We start from the raw sequence: 20,697 nt of genomic DNA on the forward strand, positions 1-20,697 counted from the left end.
GGGGTGCCCAGGCTCATTAGGAAACCAGTATTTAAGACCTGTCTTGATCACTTGTCGACTGGGTTGCTCCAAACAAGTTACTTAACCTCTCTGAGCCTCAGAGTCCTCATCTGAAGGATGGGGTACAAACTCCTACCTGGTAGAGTCACCGGGAGGGTTTCTTTCTTTTTTTTTTTTTTTTAATATTTATTACCCCTTATTAATCCAGTTTTCTTTTTTTTTTTTTTTTTTAGTTTCTGCTTTATAACAAAGTGAATCAGTTATACACATACATATGTTCCCATCTCTCTTCCCTCTTGCGTCTCCCTCCCTCCCACCCTCCCTATCCCACTCCTCTAGGTGGTCACAAACCACGGAGCTGATCTCCCTGTGCTATGCGGCTGCTTCCCACTAGCCGTCTCTTTTACGTTGGGTAGTTGTATAGATGTCCGTGCCCCTCTCTCACTCTGTCCCAGCTTGAGAGGCGGATAGAAAATTCCCAGCTTAGCAGGGGGCTGAGCTCTACCCCCCTCCTGCTGACCACCACACACACACACACACACCCCACCCCCGCCACCGAGAGCTGGGAGCAGCAGAGCGGGAAGGAGCCTTCTGGGGGCTCAGCGTGGAGAGAGGGGCCCAGCCCCTGCCCCTGGGCCAGCCTTCACCCACCGGCTGTGGCAGGGGTGCCCCCAGGGCCCCCTGCTCCCCTCCACCCACAGAGCCGCGTCCCCGGGCCGCCCCCCTCTCCTCCTCCTTTCCCTGTAGCTCTCGTCTGCCAGGAGCGAACACGAGAGCCGGTCCCTGGAGCCCAGGATAAATGTTGAGTCTGATTTTGATTTCCCTAAAGCAAAATACCTCTCTCCTGATTGAAGCTCAGCTCAAACATGGTGGGCACAGAAAGCAGGGGCTGCGGCCCACAGAGGCGCTGGCGGCAGCAGGAGGGATGGAGGGCACCCTGCGTGCGAGCTCTTGCCCCCGCTCCCCAGCCACTGTCCTGGGGGCCCTTTCCATCTCCAGGGACAAAGGCTGCGTGCTGGCTGTGCCTCCGCCACCCCCACTGCAGGAAAACCATTAGCAAAGGGGCCTCCGGTTTGCTTCACACAAAAAGAGAACTGGGGGCTGTTTGGACCTGGCCGCCAGCATTCCCTTATCACTGAATCCCACCCTCCCATCAGTCCTGACATCGCTGACTGTACACCTTCCAGAAGTGCAGCCCCCCTCAGACAGCTCCTCCCCAGGCCCTAGGCCTCTCCGTCTTTGCTCAGCCTCCAAATATTGGGGTTCCCCAAGTCCCTGCCTCAGTGTCCTCCTCACGTGCTCTCTGGGGGGCGGCATGTGCACCCTGCACCCCTCCCTCCAGGCTTCTGGCTCCTCTTGACAGCCCAGGGACCCCTCATGCTCCAAGTGGCCCAAAGGGACCCCCATCCCAGGCCGGAACTCCCCTCCTGGATCCCCATTCTGTGCGCACCCCTCTTCCTGCCCTACCGGCAGCCCCACCCATCCTGGCTCCCTGGAGAGCACGAGAACACTGTCCAGGGCCAGCCCGGAGTCTCCCACCCCAGCCCAGGGCTGTGCCAGCCTCTTCTCAGCCTCCCACCTCCATTCCTCCCTCCCATCTGGTCCCCACCCAGCAGCCGCCAGCATCCCTAATTTGGTCATGTCCCTCCCCCCCAGCAAAGCTTCTTCAGAGAAGGGAGAGAACATGCTGGTGGGCCAGGATGCGGCCCCCCTGCCCCACAGCAGCCTGACTCCCCCACTCCAGGGGCAGTGACCCCAGCATCCCCAAGGAGGGGTAGTTGTCTGTAGCAAAGATGGCAGAGCATGGTGGTCTTGTGGGACGTGGATTCCAGGGGTCTGCCGCCCCCCTCCTGCGTGACCTGTCACTTCCCTGGTCTGGGCCTCAGCGTCCCTGTCCCCGAAGGGGGAGAGGACTCCTCCCGCTGGTCTCAGCGACGCTACCCGGCTAAGGGCTGCACCGGGGAGGGCAGGAAAGAGCACTGAATGCCCGTGGGGTTTCCCACCCACAGAGGCCTGCCACTCCGAGGGCTGGGCGAGAGGAGAGCTGCCCTCTCTAATCCCCCAGGAGCCACAAGCTCCCCAGCCCCAAATCACTCCCCACCCCCAGCTGTAACAGACCCGTGGACCACAGCCCCTGAGGTCAGCCAGCACGGTCGGAGCAGCTTCCAGCAGCCTGTGGAAATGCACTGGTGCCCCTGGGAGGGGCAGGGGACTTCGGGCTGCCTGCCGTGGCCACGCTGCTTCCCCTCCCTGGAGGCTCCTGAGACTTCCAGGCTCCCCGAAGTGACCCGCGGGCAGCAAGTCAATGACGATGGAGACCCACAGGCCCCGAGCCCAGGGAGCAGCCCATGGACACCATGAGGGGCGGTATGGAGACTGGAGGGTGGGCACCCGCCCACCCGCCCTGGGCCAGATATCCTGGGCTGGGTCCCAGATGCACTAACGCGACGGGTGACCTTGGACGGGGGGCTGGGAGGCTCATGTGTAAAGCACAGTCCTCCAGCAGAGCCACTGCAGATCAGATGTAACGTGGTAACACGCACGGGAGCCCGAGTGCCACGGTCACTGTCACTGTGATGATCATCCCGCGCCTCTGCCGGGAAGGGAAGAGATCGGACCCAGCGCCCTCCACCCCGCCCCATGCCTGTTTTCCATAAATGCCCAGCTGCAGGGGAGCTGCGCCCCAGGGCCAGCCTGAGTTTCATCAGAAAGGAGGCCTGGCCTCCTGCCCAGAATCCCGGGCAGTCTGGGCTGCGCTGGGCGCTGCAGGAGTCCCTCGCCCTGACACAGAAGAAGCGAGGTGCCCAGAGCCCCAAACCCTACAGCCCTCCCCTTGGGGTGGCAGTGGCCCAGCCTCCCTGGCTCACTATTTCCACCCTCGTTGGCTGAGCACCGGCTGGTAGGGGCCCCTCCTGCCTCGCTCACCCTGCACCCTTCTGTGCAGGCTCGCCCGCCAGGACCCAGGACACCAGACTGCCATCCACGGGTAGGTAAGGACCTGTGAGCCACCACTACATCCGCCAGCCCTGCACCCAGCCCTTCATACACAAGATTCCGGAGACCCTCCCAAAGCGCCCAGGGTCCCGGGTACAGAGGGAACCACGTCCACGATCACCCAGCTGACCAGGCTCTGACCGCCTCCCTGGCCGCGCTCCTTACACCCTCACGGTGCCCCCAGCCCCTGCACTAAGAGGGGCCAGGGCGCTGGGGTGGTAGGAGGATGGCTGAGCAGTTCTGGGGCTATTTCACCTGCAGAAGAGGCCCCTGGGGGTCTAGGGGGAGCTTCAGGCCCATAAGGCCTGACTTCAGGAACCTGGAGTGGATGGTGGGTCCCTGACCACAGAGGCGGGGTTCAGGCTGGGACTGGGCCAGCTGAGCCCCCGGCTCCTGAGACCTGCTCTTCGCCACCTTGAGCTCAGGCCTGGTGGACCTGACCGTGGCCCAAAGAACCTGGGCTCTCTCCCGCTGTTGGCCTTTGCAGAGAAGGGTCCACCCACCATGTGGTCGCTGTGTGACCCCGGTCAATGCACTCCCCTCTCTGAGCCATGGTTTCCTCCTCCATCACAGGGCTGCCGTCAGAGCCAACAAGAGGAGGTTGAAAGCATTGAGCCCAGCATGTGACAAGTGCTCCACGTGGAGACGTGGGCTATCATGACGATAGTTACGGCATTGGGGTTAAATGGCAGGGGTCTCACTGCCACTGGGGCAGCAGCGGGACAAGTGGCTGGTGGCGCCAGGCTGTGGGACCCATGCTAAGTTAGGAAACTTTCCAGGACACAGAAAGGAGCCAAGCCCTCAAGGGAACACAGGTGAGAGAAGTTGCTCAGAGGCACTCAAGTCCCAGTTCAAATCTCCTGTATCCCACTTGGCCCCTCAGGATCCTCCCTGAGCCCCAGACGACTCCATTGGCTGAGCTTTTGGGCTGCATCAGCCCTTCTGCTGAGAGGTAGGGGGTCCCCAACAGCCCACTTCACTGATGAAGAAACTGAGGCTTCAGTGAGAGGCAAAGGCACTCGTCCCAGGTCACATGGTCAGTGGCAGAGTGGAGATGGGAGCTCAGGTCCATCTGACTCTGGAGCCCAAACTCAAGAAGGCTTTAGCCTGGCGATGGTCACCCCCAAGAAGGGGGCTGCACACCAAGCACCCCTAAGCCATGGCAAGCCCTCGCCGAGCACCTGCTGCGGGCCAGGCACTGGGGTGTGTGAGACTTGGGGAGCAGCCGGCTCCTGACAGTCCAAGTGCCCCTTGGCGGTACCTCCAGTGGAGAGCCAGGCCCCTGGGCTCCATCTTTCTCCTGGATGCTGTGACCCTTCTCGCTTTCAGATTTACCAAATAGAGCTTGAATCTTTGTGATTCATTTCCCACTCCAAGCCTCAATTTTCTCATCTGACAAATGGGGTAAGAATGTTCACTTTGGGGCTTCCCCGGTGGCGCAGTGGTTAAGAATCCACCTGCCAATGCAGGGGACACATTTTCAAGCCCTGGTCTGGGAAGATCCCACATGCCACGGAACAACTAAGCCCGTGCGTCAAAACTACTGAGCCTGTGCTCCAGAGCCCACGAGCCACAACTACTGAGTCCGCGTGCTGCAACTACCGAAGCCCATGCGCCCAGAGCCAGTGCTCCGCAACAAGAGAAGTCACTGCAATGAGAAGCTCGTGCACCACAATGAAGAATAGCCCCCGCTCGCCAAAACTAGAGAAAGCCCGCGCACAGCAACGAAGACCCAACGCAGCCAAAAATAAATGAAAAAAAAAAAAAAGAATGTTCACTCTGACAAGCTCACAGGTAGGTGAAATCGCTTGGTCCCTGGAGCAAGGCCATGTGGTAGAAGAGTCCAAAGACTCCCCAAAGGTGCCCTCCCCAGACCCCCTGAAGGGAGAAGGCCAGTGCCCCTGCCCCCGGGAGTGAGAGGTAGAGTCTAGGCAACCACTGAAACAAGGTGTAGTTCAAATCTTGTGTTTTAGCTCAAATATTTCTGCAGATTTTGCATTCTATTCCATCATTTATAGATGTTTTACTTTAAAGTTACAAAATGCATTCATTTTAACTTCTGTGTAAGTTAAATAACTTTTGCCAAAATGTTCTCAAGTAAAACTGCAGGAAGATGTCATTCGTCTTGTGGTTTCCAGGAATAGCAAGATGAAAGAGCTGCCATTTACTAGGCATGACTGTTTGTGTCCTAGACTAGGCACTTCACACGCCTGAATCTCATTCAGGCAAGGATTTCGATTATCCCATTGTACAGATCAGGAATCTGAGGCCCTTAGAGCTGAAGCCACTTGCCCAAGGACCAAAGTCAGTCTGCAGTGGAGCTGGGACCAGAACCAGGGTCTGGGTGACTGCAGAGCTTGTGCAGAAGTGCAGTGTTTAAAATGTCACACAAAACCATTCTGAGAATAACCTTCTTTAACGTCCTGACTGCTTCCTGCACTCCGCTGTCTGGTCCCACTGAATCTTTGGTTTCTCTGAATCCCCAACAAAGGGCCACCGGGGCTCCGAAGCAAAGGTCCTCCATATTTGCTGATCTATTAAGAACTTGCTTTGACTAAGTGGGGGTTCAAATTCCAGCTCTCCCATGTCCTGGCTGTGTGACCTTGGACACATCAGTTAAGCTCTCTGAACCTTGTCAGGAAACTAAGGATGATAAAGCCTACCATAGCTGTATACATAGAGAAAAGACTAGAAGGAACAGGTGAAAATGTTAACGACAGTGATGTCAGAGAGACGGTACAAGGAGTGGTTTTGTTCTCATCTTTGTGATGGCCCCTATTTTCCACTTCTGTCCTTCCCCAATCATTGGGGGCTCCGTGGGCAGGATCTGAGTCTGCCTACATCACAGCCACAGAACAGCATCTGGTACACAGTAGGCGCTCAGTGTGTACTCATTCTTGTAGAATGCACGTGTTATGCTTGATTTAGTTGGGTAAGTTGGAAAGTAGACATGCCTACTTTAGTTTCCTAAAACTCAGTTATTCCTGGCTAATAAATGGACTTGCCCTGGTGGCTACACATGGGCTCTCTCTCTCTCTCTCTCTCTCTCTCTCTCTCTTTCACACACACACACACACACACACACACACCCCAAGGTAAGACTCCAACTACTCCCTGGTTCAAGCCATCTGTACTGCAGGGAGATCAGCTCGGTGCTTTGTGACCGCCTGGAGGGGTGGGATAGGGAGGGTGGGAGGGAGGGAGACGCAAGAGGGAAGGGATATGGGAACAGATGTATATGTATAACTGATTCACTTTGTTATAAAGCAGAAACTAATTAAAAAAAAAACAGACTCTGAATATTATAGAAGAGTGGTGAGTCCTGAAGGAAGTGAACCACACCTTCTGCTTCCTTTGAGACCTTGGGAAACGGTCGGCATGTGGGATTTTCTCAGGACTCCTGGTGGAGAACCTCTCAAACATTTCAGAGCCGAGCCGAGCCGAGTGCTCAGGGGTTCGGTTCAGCCCAATTTTATGAACATTTTCCAAGCACCTGCCAAGGTCGGAGGCTGTGGGAGGCCCTGAGGCACCTGGTCAACAGGAAAGGTCTTTTTCTGAATTGAGTCATCTTTAGCCCCTGTGTGACCTGGAGAAACTGAGTTCACCTCTTTGAGCCTCAGTTTCCTCACCTGTAAAATGGGGATGGTGGTGGTGACAATACCTTCCTTCCAGGGTGGTTAGAAGGAACAAATGGGATTTTTCACCCCTTCATTCATCCAACAATTAATTTCTGAGCACTCAAATGGGCCAGGGAACACAGCAGTGACCCAGACCCCGACCCCTGTCCTCCGAGGCCCTGAAGTAACAGTAGATGCGGACCTACAGCACACGCCCACACAGCTGTCTAATTATCTGCTGTGATAAGAAGGGAAAGTGTAAAGCTGAAACCCGACCCAAGCAGGTGGGGGGGGGGGTCAGGGCGTGCTCCCTGGGGACAGGGCGCTTAGGCTGACACATAAAGGATGATCAGACTTCAGCAGGCAAAGAGAAAGGGCTTTCCAGCAAGGGGGGTGGGGCGCGATGTCCAAAACCCAGAGACGGTACAGAGAACGGTGAGGCCAGGGGACCACCAGAAGCTGCATCTCTCTAGAACAAAGCACTAGCCAGAGGAAGCGCCGTGTGGAGCTTCCTCTGGCTACGGGGATAGAGCACAGCAAAGGGCTCCAAGATATTAACAACTGCTACTATTATTAACAAAGGTGTCACAGCACCCAAAGACGAGGCAGGATGACCAGGGCGATAACGGGAGCACCTGGGAGGGGAGGGGCTACAGGAAGCCGTGGACAGCTGCCACTCCTCCTACCCACCCCGTCCTGGGGCATGTGGCTTTTGCCTCCCCCCACCCATAGCCCCCACTTCCTTGCTTCATCCCCAGCCCTGGGAAGGGGTGGGACACTCTGGGCTGGCCTTCATCACAGCTCAGGCATGAGCCGGATCAGCCACCGTCCTTAAGGTCACCACCACTAGAGCAAGAAAACCTCAGAATGGGGGTGGGGGAGGGGCACTCAGAGCCAGGGGAGGGGCACTCAGAGCCGTGGAAAGGGCACACAGCGCCCCACACGGGGAGAGACCCAGGGAACCCTGACAAGGACACAGACGAATAAGCAGGGGCTGTTCCTGGAACGGGAACCGGGCAGTCATGGGTCATCAGGACCCAGTCCCACCCCACCGCCAGCATCCCTCCCTTCCCCTTCCCGCCCAGGATGCGGCAGATGCCCTCCTGAGAGTAACCAGCCAGCCAGGGCCTGCACCTGAGCCGAGATGGGGCGGAATGACTCCAGCGGGGCGGCCCAGGGGGTTCCGGGACACAAATCCCAGGGCACCTGGCCCGGGAGGGTGGAGCTCCAGGTGCCCCAGGGCGGCAGCACTGCGGGTCCGGCTCCAGCTCTGGCCATTGAAGAGCCCAGGGCAGAGGCCAGCCCAGACCCACCCTCTGTGGGCAGGCACAGAAGGGACCCTTTGTGGTCCCTGTCCTGGTCCTGGGCAGCAGTCCCCGGCACTGGGACTCCAAGAGAGGCACAGCCGCACACCCATCAGCCTGGCCAGAGCCCCCCCAGAGGCTGGACCCTGATCCTGACCCAAGACGCCCACTGGTGCCTCCTTCGCCCAAGGAGGGCCCTGTCTCCCCTAGTGTGCCCTGTGTCCTTGCCTGTTTCCCAAGACTAGCCCCATCCGTGTGCCCTCCGGGTGGGGCCCTCCCTGCTGGTCAGCGGGCCCCTCCGAGGGGCTACCCCGCTAGGCCTCTGGCTCACCGTGCATCCCCTCTACACTCCCGCCCCCGCTCCAGGTTTCCAGGGCCTCAGAGTTGCAACCTCGAGGCCTCCAGACCCGGAACACACTGTTCCTTCTGTCTGAAACGCTCTCAACATCTCGCATAAACCCTCCCCCGCCCCCAAAACCTCTGTGTGCCTTCTCAGCTCCTACTTCTCCCTCAGGTAGGGCTGCCAAATTTAGCAAATAAAAATACAGGATGTCCAGTGAAATTCGAATTTCACATAAACAATGAATAACTATTTAGTATGTCTGGCAGCCATACCCTTGGGTCTCCGCTGAAACACTGCCTCTTCCAAGAAGCCCTCCCAGGCGCACCACAGAACCGGCGGGCTCCCGTAGCGTGGTGCAACGCTCTGTCTTGTTTCCTCACCAAGCTGTGAATGCCACGAGGGCCAGAAATCCATCCATCCAAATGTGCCTCGTGTCCTGGCACCCACGGGACCTGGCAGGAGACAGCTGTTCCACAGACAGTTTCTGCATCAGGCAGTGAGGGGCGGCAGAGCGGCCCGGGGATGCCCTCGGCCAGACTGGCCCACACGGGTACACAGGGCCTCCAGCTGTGAGAGAACGGGCCTCCTTCCCCAAGAAGCGCCCAGAATGCTTCTCATGACCACTCACCCCCCTCCACGGAGCCAGAGCGGAGGAAACACGAATCAAGGCGAGAGCAGCTAGCAGGCTCCTCTCCTGTGTTTTGACGGCCACTGTTGGTTTTAATTAAGATCCCGTCCTGCTCAGGCCCAGCAAGGGCCTCATCATAGGCAGTCTGGAAACAATAATCACCCAACATGGCCGTGTAGGCTACCGAGCCACAGAGGGTGGCAGGGCGACAGGTGCCGGGGGACAGGAGCCCCGCCAGCACAGGCTTTGAGCTCGTCTAGCTCCTTGCCTGCCCAGCACATACACCATATATTTTTGAACAGAAGGGAAGCGTTCGCTTTTTCCCCCACAGTGCCAAAAATAGCCCCATCTCCTGCCTTTGAACAGGAATCTTTTGGTTCCTACAAAGAGAAAGGAGAAGGAGGGGCCTGGGAGGAGGGGCCAAGCTGGCTGGCTGGACCCCTCCCCGGCTCCCCAGACCCAGACGGTGAGAGGGGCTGGGGTCTTTGTTAAGCCTCACCGGCTGAGGCCCAGCCTCCCAGCACCTAACTTCTGAGGACCGCCCTGCCCTACCCCCCGCCGATGTGTTAAGCCCCTTGTCACCCAGGCCAGGAGGTAGGAGGAGGCCAGACAAATGGAAAGCAAAGACCCAAGATGGATGAGAAGAAACACCGTTTAGGGACTTCCCTGGTGGTCCAGCCGTTAAGACTCTGCGCTTCCACTGCCAGGGATGCAGGTCCGATCCCTGGTCGGGGAACTAAGATGCCACGTGGCCAAAAAAAAAAAAGAAAGAAAAGAAATGTCGTTCATTCATTAGCTTGTTTGTTTATGGATTTGTTTTTTCCTTCATTCCAACAAATGTGCTCCGGGCTCTGTCCCAGAAGCAGGGATGCAGCAGTGAACCGTGAAACCAGACGCATCCCACCCTCACGACGCTCATAGCCGAACGGCAAGAAGGTGGGTTAAACAGGTCCTCAGCACCAGGTCTGGGGCGGGCACTGGCTGGGCCCAGGGCACCTCCATGGAAGGGGACGTTGGGCGCTGATGCAAGCTGAGTGTGGGCGGGGGTGGGTCCTGCTCAGGCTCAGAGGAATGAGGCAAACAGAAGGTCAGATGGAAGGCGGTCTCAGCTGCCCCTCGCCCAGGTGAGGACCCTCATTTCTCCAGCAGCAGGTCTGCAGGAGGCGTTTCCCCATTTTATGTATGAGGCCACCAGGACTCAGAAGAGGGGTTTCAAGAGCCTAGCGTGTGCCAGGCCCTTTTGCCAATATTTTCACACTCATTCCATCCACCATCCTGGGAGGCAGGGTTAGCATCATCTGCCCATTTTACAGATGAAGTGAGGAAGCTCAGTAGGAAAGGGCTTGGCCAAGATCCCAGAGCTGATGAGAGGAGCTGGGCTCTGTACCCAGGCCCGGCTGGTCCCTGAGGAGGAATTCCTGACACTACCAACAAGCCACCTCAGCTGCCGTCCCCCTCCCCCCAGTTCCCTAGAAGAGAAAGCAGGGGTTCAGGGTAGGAAGTGATCACAGGGCTGGGAAGTGGAGAACAGGGGATTTGAACCTAGCTCTGTCTGCCTCCAAATCCAGCGTCCTTTCTGGTTCCCACAGCAGTTTCTTACTTCAAAAAAAAAAAAAGAGGCCACTTCCTGTCCCCAAAAGGCCAGAGCAGTGGGGGAGCTGGTGGAGCCTGGAGAAAGAGAGAATGGTGCTCTGAGCTCACTTCCTAGCTGAAAACTCAAGCCTGAAATAAAAAATGCAGAGTGCTATTTCTGCCTTGGGTTAAACATTCCTCAAAGCCACATTCCTCCCCTCTCCTCCTTCTCCCCTGCCAGGGAATCCAGAGCACAGTGGCCTGGATGCCCCGCCAGCTTCCTGGGGCCACCTCATGAGACCAGGAGTGCCAGGGCCAGCAGCTGCCCTGAACCCATCCTGGGCACCCCCAACCCAGACTTCCTTGGTGGGGAGCATGGCCTCCTAGATGGCACCGTCAGGGTTCCCTGGGGCTGAGAAAAGGTGACATCCATATCACTGAGAGTGGGACAGATGGGGACACTGAGACCCTGAGAGGCTCAGCCACAGCAAATTGGGCTGGAACCAGGACCCCAGACTCTTAGCTCCCTGGCAATTCCCCACCCCCATCAGATTGCAGGTCAGGGACACAGGTGGGCCCCGCCCCGGTCAGCAGAGAAGCAAAACAAAGCAACACATGGACAAGCACTTTGGAAAGCCCAAGCCTTACCCAGAGGCATTCACAGGCCTGCACCGTGCACAGCTCCCAGCTGGGCACTGAACAAGTGCCCAAATCCACCAGATGTGTCCCTACCCTCAAGGTGCTTACAGTCCCCCAGGATACGGCTACCAGACCTCCAGACCCCAAGGTCCTCTCTGTCACTGTGCCTCTGAGCCCCGCATGGCACCCATGAGGACTTGGTCTCTCCCTTGTCCAACAGACCCTTCCTGAGGCACCCAGGCCACGCCAGGAACGGGCAAGGCAGGATGGCCGGGGCACTCTGGGCCTCCACGGCCTCATCCTCGGGCTGCGCCTTAGCACCCAAGGCCCCCCCTGGATGGGGCAAAGGCTAAGAAAGCCTCAGAGGCCTGGGTGCGGCCCAGCCCACTGTACACTCCTAGTGATGCTCCCTGGACTTGTCACGACCCTTCTCCTGTCACCTTACTGAATCCTCAACTCTGCCTCCATCCCAGAGGAAGCCAAGTGAGGCTGCCCCCAGTACCCTGCAGGGATCAGAACAGCAAGACCAGTAGAGCTGGGGATTCCCTGGCGGTCCAGTGGCTAGGACTCCGCACTTTCACTGCCGAGGACTCGGGGTCAATCCCTGGTCAGGGAACTAAGATCCTGCAAGCTGCACGGCATGGCCAAAAAAAGAAAAAAGAAAAAAAAAAAGACCAGTAGGGCTGTGTGTTCCCAGCTGGAAGGATCCTACCACTCCACCATCCAACCTCACATCCGGCCCAGGAATCCAGGACGCCTGGCAGTGTCTGACACTCCAGCAGTTGCTTGAATGCCTCCAGTGATGGGAGACTCACTACTCTTGGCAGCAGCTCTAAGGATACAAGGCTCACAGAGGTCATGGGAGGCGGGCACGGGGTGGGAAGGGCATGGCTTTGGCAAGACAAAGGTCTAAGCCTGAGCCCCAGCTTGGCCACTGACTGGCTGGGAGGCCTTGGGCATGTCCCTGAACCTGCCTGGGCCTCCTTTTCTTCATCTGTAAAATGGGCATAATAGCTCCTCCTCCCAGGGCTGTGGTGAGAACACAGGGGGGAAAATCTGTACTCAACACTCCTGGCACCGAGTGCCCACTTGGTAAACAAGAGTCATCACCACTGTCACTCCTCCCAATGACATTTTCCCACTGCTCGAGGGCAGAGGGGCTCCCAGAGACCACCGAGGCCGAGGCAGAAGGGGAGAGATGTGGCAGCCACGTCACCTGACCCCAGGGCAGGCAGCTGAGCAATCAGCTTCTGATCCAGGGCCCGGCCTGTCTGTGCCTCCCACCTGAGTGCCCCCACCCCCCTTGCACACCTACATTACAACCTGCTCAGACCTGCCCTCACACACACCAACGTGCCGCTCACTCACTCCTGACACATGCCACGACCCCGTCACTCACACTCGGAGCGTGCCCACGTGAGCCAGGGCTGCACACCCACACTCACTCATGCTCACCCTCACACCTGCACCGAAGCTTCTCGATGCCCCCCACCTGCATGGGGCCCCTCATCGCAGCCCAGGGTCAATTTCCCCCGCACCACTCACCAGATGTGTGGCCCTGGACCAGTGCCGGTCCCCTCTGAGACTCAGTTTCCCCATCTGTAAAGTGGGGACTGTGCACGGCTCCTGGGAGGAGTGGGTGATGAACGCACCAACGCTGAGTTGGGCTGGCACATGCTTAATGCCAGACTCCGGCCGAGGCGACCGCCTCTGACCCTTACTCGTTGCTGGTTACGGGGTCTCCATCACCACTGATGAGCTACGGGGAGCACCCAAGCCACCAAATTCAGTGCCTTTGCTGTTGCTAACCTCGCACGCAACAGCCCTGTGTTATCAGGGTATTATGATCTCCAACTCACAGATGAGAAAACTGAGGCATCAATAGATGAAAGACTTGCCTGTGGCTAAGCCAGCCAGAGAGTCCACGTCATCAGACACCGGAGCCCGAGCATGTTCCGTCCCTGGGGCCCAGGAGGAGCTGCCCCACGGAAGTCTCACCATCTGGCCATCTGAATATTGTACAGAGCGGGAAACCGAGGCCCGGGGGGACTAGTGATTCTAAAGTCACTGTCCAGGCTGCAGTGTTTCTGGGACAGAACCCCAAGCAGGTGTGTCTCCAGTCCTCCAGGCCCGCGTCCACGCAGGATCCTAAAACCCAGCACTCAGGAGCCGGCCCGCCCTCCCCAACTCCCAGAACAATCCAGCTACCAGCCAGGCCAAACACAGAAGCCGTCTGCATTTACCATTCACTCCCAATTCAGCTGAGGGCCTGTGACAGCTCACCCTGTTACCTCCCAGGGGGGTGGCCGCAAACTGTCCCCTGACTCTGACGGCCAAGCAGCCCCATTCCTGTGAGGACATTTACTGAGCACTTACTAGGTGTCGGTCCCTGTGCCTGCCAACGGCACACACCTGGCACCCAGAGCTCAGCAGGGTGGGGGGCTCCCCAGGGTCACATGGCCGGCAAGCTGGCCCTTGAGCCCTCACCAGTCTGCTGTCCCACCCCCAGCCGGGAACCTGACCCCAATTTCACATTACCTGGAAACCTGGCGTGTTAATTTATGACGATCTCTGCCGTGGCAGATAGACCACTTGTGCAAAGTGTTTCATCTCAAAATGACAGTAAGGAGGAACCTCTTTTTAATTTATACTGGTTTTTCTTTTCCTTACTTGAGAGCAAGAGAGATTTAGGACAAGATGAGCCCTATCAGCTTCAACGAAGAAAGCAAGACATCCTCATCTCCACCCCGGCAGGCAACCCATCACGGCACCACAGGAGGCACCCGACAGGAGTCAACCTGCCCCGGGTATTTGCCATGTGACCCTGCGAGAGATACTTCACCTCTCTGGTACTCGACAGGTCCATTAGTAAAATGAGGACTCTGGACTACATGACCCCAAAGTCTCCTCTAGCTCAAAGATTCCAGGATTTTATTTCATGCTAATCAAAGAAATGAATATTCAAACAGTGAGCTACTCTTTTTTTCCTCATCGAGTTGGCAATTATGAAGAAAAACAATAACACTCAGTGCTGGCAAGGATGCAGGGAAATAGGCACTCTCTCATCCACTTTTGCTGAAAATATAAATGGGAACATACTTTGTGGAGAGCAATTGAACAATTTTTTCAATCAAAAGCCTTTTAAGATGTTCCCAGCCTTTAATACCACAACTTCATCTGGGGACATTTATCTTCAAGAAGAGACACGTGCAAAGATTTACTACAAAGATGTTCATGCTGAGATTTAGTACAAAGATGATTCTCAAGCACTGTTTATATTAGGGAGAAAAAAAACAACCTAAATGTCCAATGGCCAGGGATTCAATAAAATATGTTGCATTCATATGATGTACCGTTAAAAAATCATGGGCAAACATTCACAGTTGTCAGATTTTGAAAAGTTTAAAAGTATATAACCCCCAAAATGAAACCTATGTACCAAGTCCTATTGAGTCTTCCCCCTAAATATATGTAGGATCTGTCCTTGACATCACCCCCAGTGATACCCCCAATTTATCACCATGATCACCCGGCCTTGATTCCAACCCCCTCCATACTTGGGACTACGTACTAAAAGGATATCTAAACCCAAATCTAACGTCTCCACCACCTCCATCCATAGATGGCCCCCCCCGGCCCCACCCATCTCGGAAAATGTCCAAAACCCTTCCTACGGCCTTTGGGGCCCTTGGTGAGGGATGGTGTGAGCCCAGGGCACTGGCCGGCTGCATCTGCCCCAGAGGGGCTCAGGCCTGGCCTTGGGAGTAAAGGAATCTGGGCCCAATCCCAAGGCCACGGCCAGGAGGAAGGGCTCTCACCTGACACTGTGAGATATGACATGCCAGAACTCTCTAGGGTGGGGATGGGGGTGGATGGAGCTGGAGGACGCAGAAAGAGCCGGAAGAGGTGTTTGGAGGAGGCCTGGGCTCTGGGCCCCGGGGGAGTCCCTGCCCCTCTCTGACCTCTGCTTCTCTCAGCAAGGGGCGGCTGTAAACCAGTGGGCCCGTCCTGCTCTGGAGGACTGAGGACTTGCCTCTGAGGGTCATTTGCCACCAGGAGGGGTTTAAAGGGTCCCCCCAGAACCAGGCACCACGCTAAATCCTTCAAGTGCGCCGATTCCTCCCCCCTCTGGGGCCCCCCTGATGCCTGTTTTCCAGAGGAGGAAAGTGAAGCTCCATGAGACGGGGCTTGCCCAAGGAAAGGGCCAGAACCCCAGCGCATCTGGTCCCCGGGGTCTACTTCCCTCCCTGAGACTCTGTGGCTAAACAGCGCCCCCTCCCGTTCTGGCTCCCGCTCGGACCTCCAAGCCCTCTCCCCTTTAGATCCACAGAGTCACGTGGGCAGGTACTGCAGATGAGCAAACTGGTGCTCAGAGAGGGTAAGCAACTTGCCCAAGGTCACAGAGCCCGAGTGAGGACCCGGCGCATTCTCCAGGATACTGAGTTTACAACAGGCTTGATATTTCTTGCCCAACCCAGCTTTAACAGTCTAACCTCGATTCCTCCTGCTGCTGCTCTGTTTAGCCTTCAGTGGAATCGGGGAGCGGCCTCCTTGGTCTTACCCGCATGCACACAGGAGGCAGAGGGATCGCAGAAGCCGCCTCCCTCCCTCAGGGCCTTCCCTCTCCTGGGTGGCTTATCCCTTTCTCGGCTGTGGGGCCCTCCACACCCCAACCCGCTCATTTATCTTAAGATGGGTGCCAGATACTGCCTCCCCCCAAGGCAATGTCTTGCCCTCCCTGGTCAAGCAGAGTTGGGTGGGGGAAGCACCAATCAGAGAGTATTCCTTATTCTACAGGAACGGACCCTTCCCAAAGCCAGAGAGGCTGGTGACATCCAGCATCTCCCAACCAGACTCCTGGGGGTCCCCTTCTCTGCTCTGGGCCGCAGACGCTTTAGCTGCTGGCTACCCTGACCACCCCCGCATCCAGATGCCCCTCCCTCCACCATTCTGGCATCAGGGGAAAGGCCGAAGAGACCCAAGGTTGGCAAGCAAGGTCAAGGCAGAGCCTGCACTGACCAAGAACAGCAGGGAGGAGGTGACCTCCTCTGAGTTTTGGAAGGAGGCTCCGTGGGGAGAGCCGTGAGCACCACGGGGAGAGAATAAGGGGGAGAGAGGGTGGAGGTTTCTGCCTCTTGGGGCTGGCTGGCTTGGCCCAGAAGAGTTTAAACGGATGCAGCTCAGACCACGACAAATGGCTTGAGCCCCACAAGCTCGGTTTTCTGGACAACCTGGCTAGTTTCCACCTGAGGGCAGGAATTACATCTCTCTCATTCACGTCTCCATCTCTGTGCCCAGGACAGAGTGAGCATTCGGTGAAGGGCAGGTCAGGGCAGCCTCAAAATTAACAAGTGGGATGGGGGTGGGGGAGAGACTGCAGCAGGTCAAACAAGAACCTGCTAAGATTCGGGCAAACCAAAAGTCCCATCTTTCCATGCCTCCTGAGTGCCAGGCACAAAGACCAGGGCCGTAGGAAGGTTCCTTCATGGAGGATGAACTTTGCTCACAAGATATATTTACGACCAGTTCAGGATGAAGCCGAATTGTGTAGTCAAAACAACCTGTTAATAACGATCGCTAACATGCATCCTTGCATCCTTGACAAGTGTGTGTCACGCATCAGGGACCTCTTATCATACGCCTTATACTCTGCTGTATGTGAATCATCTTGTTGCCTCCTTACATGCCCTTGGAGTCAGGGACCATGAGCACAACCATTTTGCAGATGAGGAAACTGAGGCTCAGTTAGGTGAAGGGCTGGCCTGTCCCACAGCCTGGGCACACAGGGATGACAATATCCTCACCAACAAACTGCACAAAAATTGGGCCAGACCTCACAGAAACCGGGCCGCTGGCCACACCGAGCACTGTTTGATGAGTCCCGGCTGGGCAGGGCCTCCGTCTCTCGCAAACCTCCTGCTGCCCCTGGATGTGAACTGTGCCGGGGAGGGTGAGGATTGGGTTACGGGGCGCTGACGACTTACAAAATCTTTTCTGCAGGGGAGGGAAAAAAATCTGCTCTGCAGTGTTAAGGCTGAATGACAGAGAGGTTTAGCTAGGCTGAATCCAGATGTGCCGAGGGAGGGCCACACGGTTGGAGCTCTGAGAACTCCTCCTGCGTCCTCACACACACAGATCACCAAGGCAGTCTTTTCCAGAGAGCAGGAGACTCACCACCAAGGATGGCAGCCAGCACTGACTTGGGCGAGAACATCTGGGGCTCCCCTCTGGGCCCCCCTCGGCGTTGTGGCTGGCTGTGGGATGCCGAGGTGGCCTAGGACACCAGGTGATGCTTACACATGCCAGGACTCCCAGAACCAGTTGTGGGTCTTCAACTGGGACTCCTCAGAACCAAGGTCTGCATGACAAATGCTCGTTAAGGGTACAAATTCCTGGGCCCGGCCCAGACTCTAAGAATCGGAAATCTGGGAGGGCGACCAGACCCAGGCACCTTGGTGTTTAATGGACCCTCCAGGAGATTCTGATATTTGAGAGTCCTTCCTAAGCGCTCCTCTCTTGACCCCCGGGCCCGGAGGTCAAGAACACACACAGAACTCCTTGAACAAAGAGCAGACGGCTTCACATCCCAGCCAAAGGAGGCCCATCTGGGGCCTTAGAACAGGCTGGAGGCTTCTCCTGCTGTTCCTGCCGGGAGACTTTTCATTCAACAGATACCTGTGGCCCTACTAAGTGCCAACGCAACCCGACAGGGAAGGGCCTGCCCTGAGGGAGCCGACATCAGCAAGGGAGATAGACAAGAGTCCCACGAGCCCACCACGACCTCCATCAGCCCAAACCCAATAAGAGCCCTAGAGGAAAAGCACCCGGCTCACTCTCTCCCTCATTGAAACTGTTCCAGGTCTCCAAAGGCCTTTTAAAATAGCCCGGCCCAGCCCAGCACCATGGGCCTGATTCCTAACAAGGCCTTGTTGACTCATCTTCTACCAAAGTTGACAGATCTGCCCAGAGAGAGGGCGATGGACAAAATGACCGCCCCAGGTGCCTTCCCAACCCAGAGGCCACCATCATGGGCTTAGAAATCGGAAAGGGACACACAGAAAACAAGCCCCTACAGATTTCTCAGCGTGAGCTCTGACGTCTCTCAAGGGGATTCACTTGGGGGCCAGACAGGCCTGAGTTCGAGACCTGGCACTGCCTGCTGACGGGCCCTGGGATCTCGGGTCCCGCAACTACTGTGAGGATTGAACGCGTTAGGGAGGCAAGGAGCTTGGTGCGTGATGTGCTCCAGAAGCAGGAAACCTGGCTTCACTCAGCTCGCAGGTGATGGAGACACCCTGGTGCAGCCCAAGCTCACCCGCCTTTGAAACCCACTGGACCCTCTGCCTCCCCAAGCCCAGGGGCCCGGGAAGCCCCGTGTGCAGCCTGCCTGCTGACAGCTACAGGCCGCAGCTGGACAGAGCCTGAAGGAAGGCCCAGCAAATCTCACAAAACAGCAGCCAAACTGGGAAGGGCCACCTACCCACCTTGGAAAGAAGGTAAGAGCAGCAAGGACGGAGTCCCTGGTCCTCAGAGCCTCAGCCGTTCAAGAAGCAGCTACTAGGATGTGAGCGCCTTGCTGCAGAATTCCACTGGAGAGGGGTCAGTACCTCCCAGTGGACTAGCACCCACTCAGGAAAGACCCCTTCAATCCAAGCACATGGGGGTGAGGGGCATGGAGCTGAAGTGTGGGCTTGGAAAGACCGGCAAACGTGCCCAGAAGACCAATGGAGTGGGGGGAGGGGAGAGCAGAGGTTGTGCAATGCACCATCACAAGCTGCCTCCCAAGCCTCCATCAACGCGTGGAGGTGGCGGTCAATCTGCCTCCGTCTAGGGACGGCACAGAGCGGCTGGACCCACGCAGCCACCCAGGTGCGGGCTCAGAATCCCAGCCCAAGCCCAGAGCCCCTGCCCCGTTCCAAGTCAGATCCCCAGGCAGAAGCCCTTCCAGACCACTCAGCAGTCCTCCTCCGATCCCCCAAAAGAAAGACCCTAAAAGAAAGACCGTGTGGTCAGGACCCAGTGCCATTAACCCTTGGCACTCTGGGACAGCTCCAAGAGGTTTGTAGGGAAGGGAGAAGTCTGGTACAGAGAAACTGGAGAGGTGAGGTGACCGGAGAGTTGTGAAGTTGGGCACGTGGAGAGAGACACACTGGGACAGATCTAGAGAAATCTGAAATTGACAGACCCTCCTCTCAGGGGTGCCGCAGACGGTTAAAAGATGAGATGGACCAGATCACCCAGGGCTGCAGAAACCCATTTCCCAGCTTGGCAGATACAGATAGAAGCTTGGGAAGGTGCAGTCAGGGCCAGAGGAGAATTCAGCCTATAAACCCTGCAGCCAAGAGGGTGCTCAGGACCCTTCACCGCTGCCGCTGCCATGAGCTCTCTGACAAGTCTCGCCACCCCACCACACACGATCAGGGCCAGGGAGGGGGCGACAGGCCAACCTCGCAGCAGCAGCAGCAGCAGCGGCGGCGGCGGCGGCAGTGGCGGCGGCACCGTGATGCATGAATCACCCGCCCCGCTGCGCTCGTGCCAGTCGGCTCCGCGCAGCCGGAGCCACCTCGCAAGCAGGCGCCCCCTCTCCGCCCCTCGCCCTTGCACACTCCTGCCCTTTTGGACAGTTCTGCTGGGGGGGCCGCGGGGGGGCTGGGGGCTTCCCTCCGGGCCGGGGGGGTGGCCCCGCGCTCGCAGACAGGCGGCACTGGTCCCGGGCGCGCGTGGTTGGGGGGTGTCCTAGAACAATAGGGCCAGGTGTGGGGCTGGGGGCGCGGCCGGGAGCTTCCGAGGGGCCGGGGGCGGGTGCAGGGCAGGGGATGGCCGAGGCAGGGTGGCGGCGTCGTGGGGAGCGGAGAGCGGGCCCGGAGCGGACGCGGGGCGGGGGGTGGGGGTGGTGACCGCGCGTGGGGGGAGGGGCGCGAGGGGGCGGAGGCAGCGCCCGGGAGCGCTGGGCGGGGGTCCCGGCGCGCGCACTCACAGTAGGTTTTCCTGGTCAGCTCCTCCACAACTTCAGGCTTCAACTTGCTGTTGGATTTCCCCATCCTCGGCGGCCGCGGCCCCCGCGCCCCGGGCCGGACCCCGTCGGGGCGCCCAGCGGGAGTGGCTGGGCCGGGGCGGGGTGCGCGGGGGGCCGGCGGGCCGGGGCCGCGCCTTTGTTTGCGGCTCGCGGCGCGGGGCCCGGGGCGAGGGGCAGCCGCTCGGCAGGCCCGGGCCGTCCGGCCGCCGCCCTCTCCGGGCGCCGCGGCGCAGAGCTGCGCTGGGCTGGGCGCCGACGCGGCCGCGGTATCGCCGCGGTCGTCCCTGGTTACTGAGCTCCGCGGCACATGCTCGCTGCTGCGCTCCCTCTCGCCGCCGCCCCTGCGCTCCCCGCCTCCCGCCTCCCGCCCGCACCGGCGCGCCAGGGGTGGACCCGGAGCCGCCACTCAGCGCCCGGCGCCACCTCCCGCCCCGCACCCGCCCGGCCGGGCCTGCGCCCGCGGAACGACGACCCCGCGAGCGCCAAGCCAAGCTCTCAGAGTGGCGCCCCCGGCCTCATCGGTCCCCGGGCGGGAGGGCGAGGTCACCCCCGCCACCTCCCTCGCGGCGATCCGGCCCCCCCCT

The 20,697-nt window shown here is 58.1% G+C and overlaps 1 protein-coding gene across 2 annotated transcripts in view; it reads right to left on the bottom strand.

Moving 5' to 3' along the window:
• NCS1 (neuronal calcium sensor 1) overlaps positions 1-20,472 on the bottom strand; it is a 61,449-nt gene extending 40,977 nt beyond the window's left edge. Inside the window, exon 1 of one of the 2 annotated variants that reach the window (XM_081237773.1) lies at positions 20,075-20,472. In XM_081237773.1, the coding sequence (XP_081093899.1) occupies positions 20,075-20,138 (64 nt within the window). In that variant the 5' untranslated portion in view covers positions 20,139-20,472. The remainder of the gene's footprint in view (positions 1-20,074) is intronic. The other variant, XM_081237772.1, reaches the window with a different exon arrangement.
• Positions 20,473-20,697: the final 225 nt, after the last annotated feature.

This window comes from Mesoplodon bidens (assembly GCF_964165515.1).
Source record: "Mesoplodon bidens genome assembly, chromosome: 6".
NCBI classification, from domain to species: domain Eukaryota; kingdom Metazoa; phylum Chordata; class Mammalia; order Artiodactyla; family Ziphiidae; genus Mesoplodon; species Mesoplodon bidens.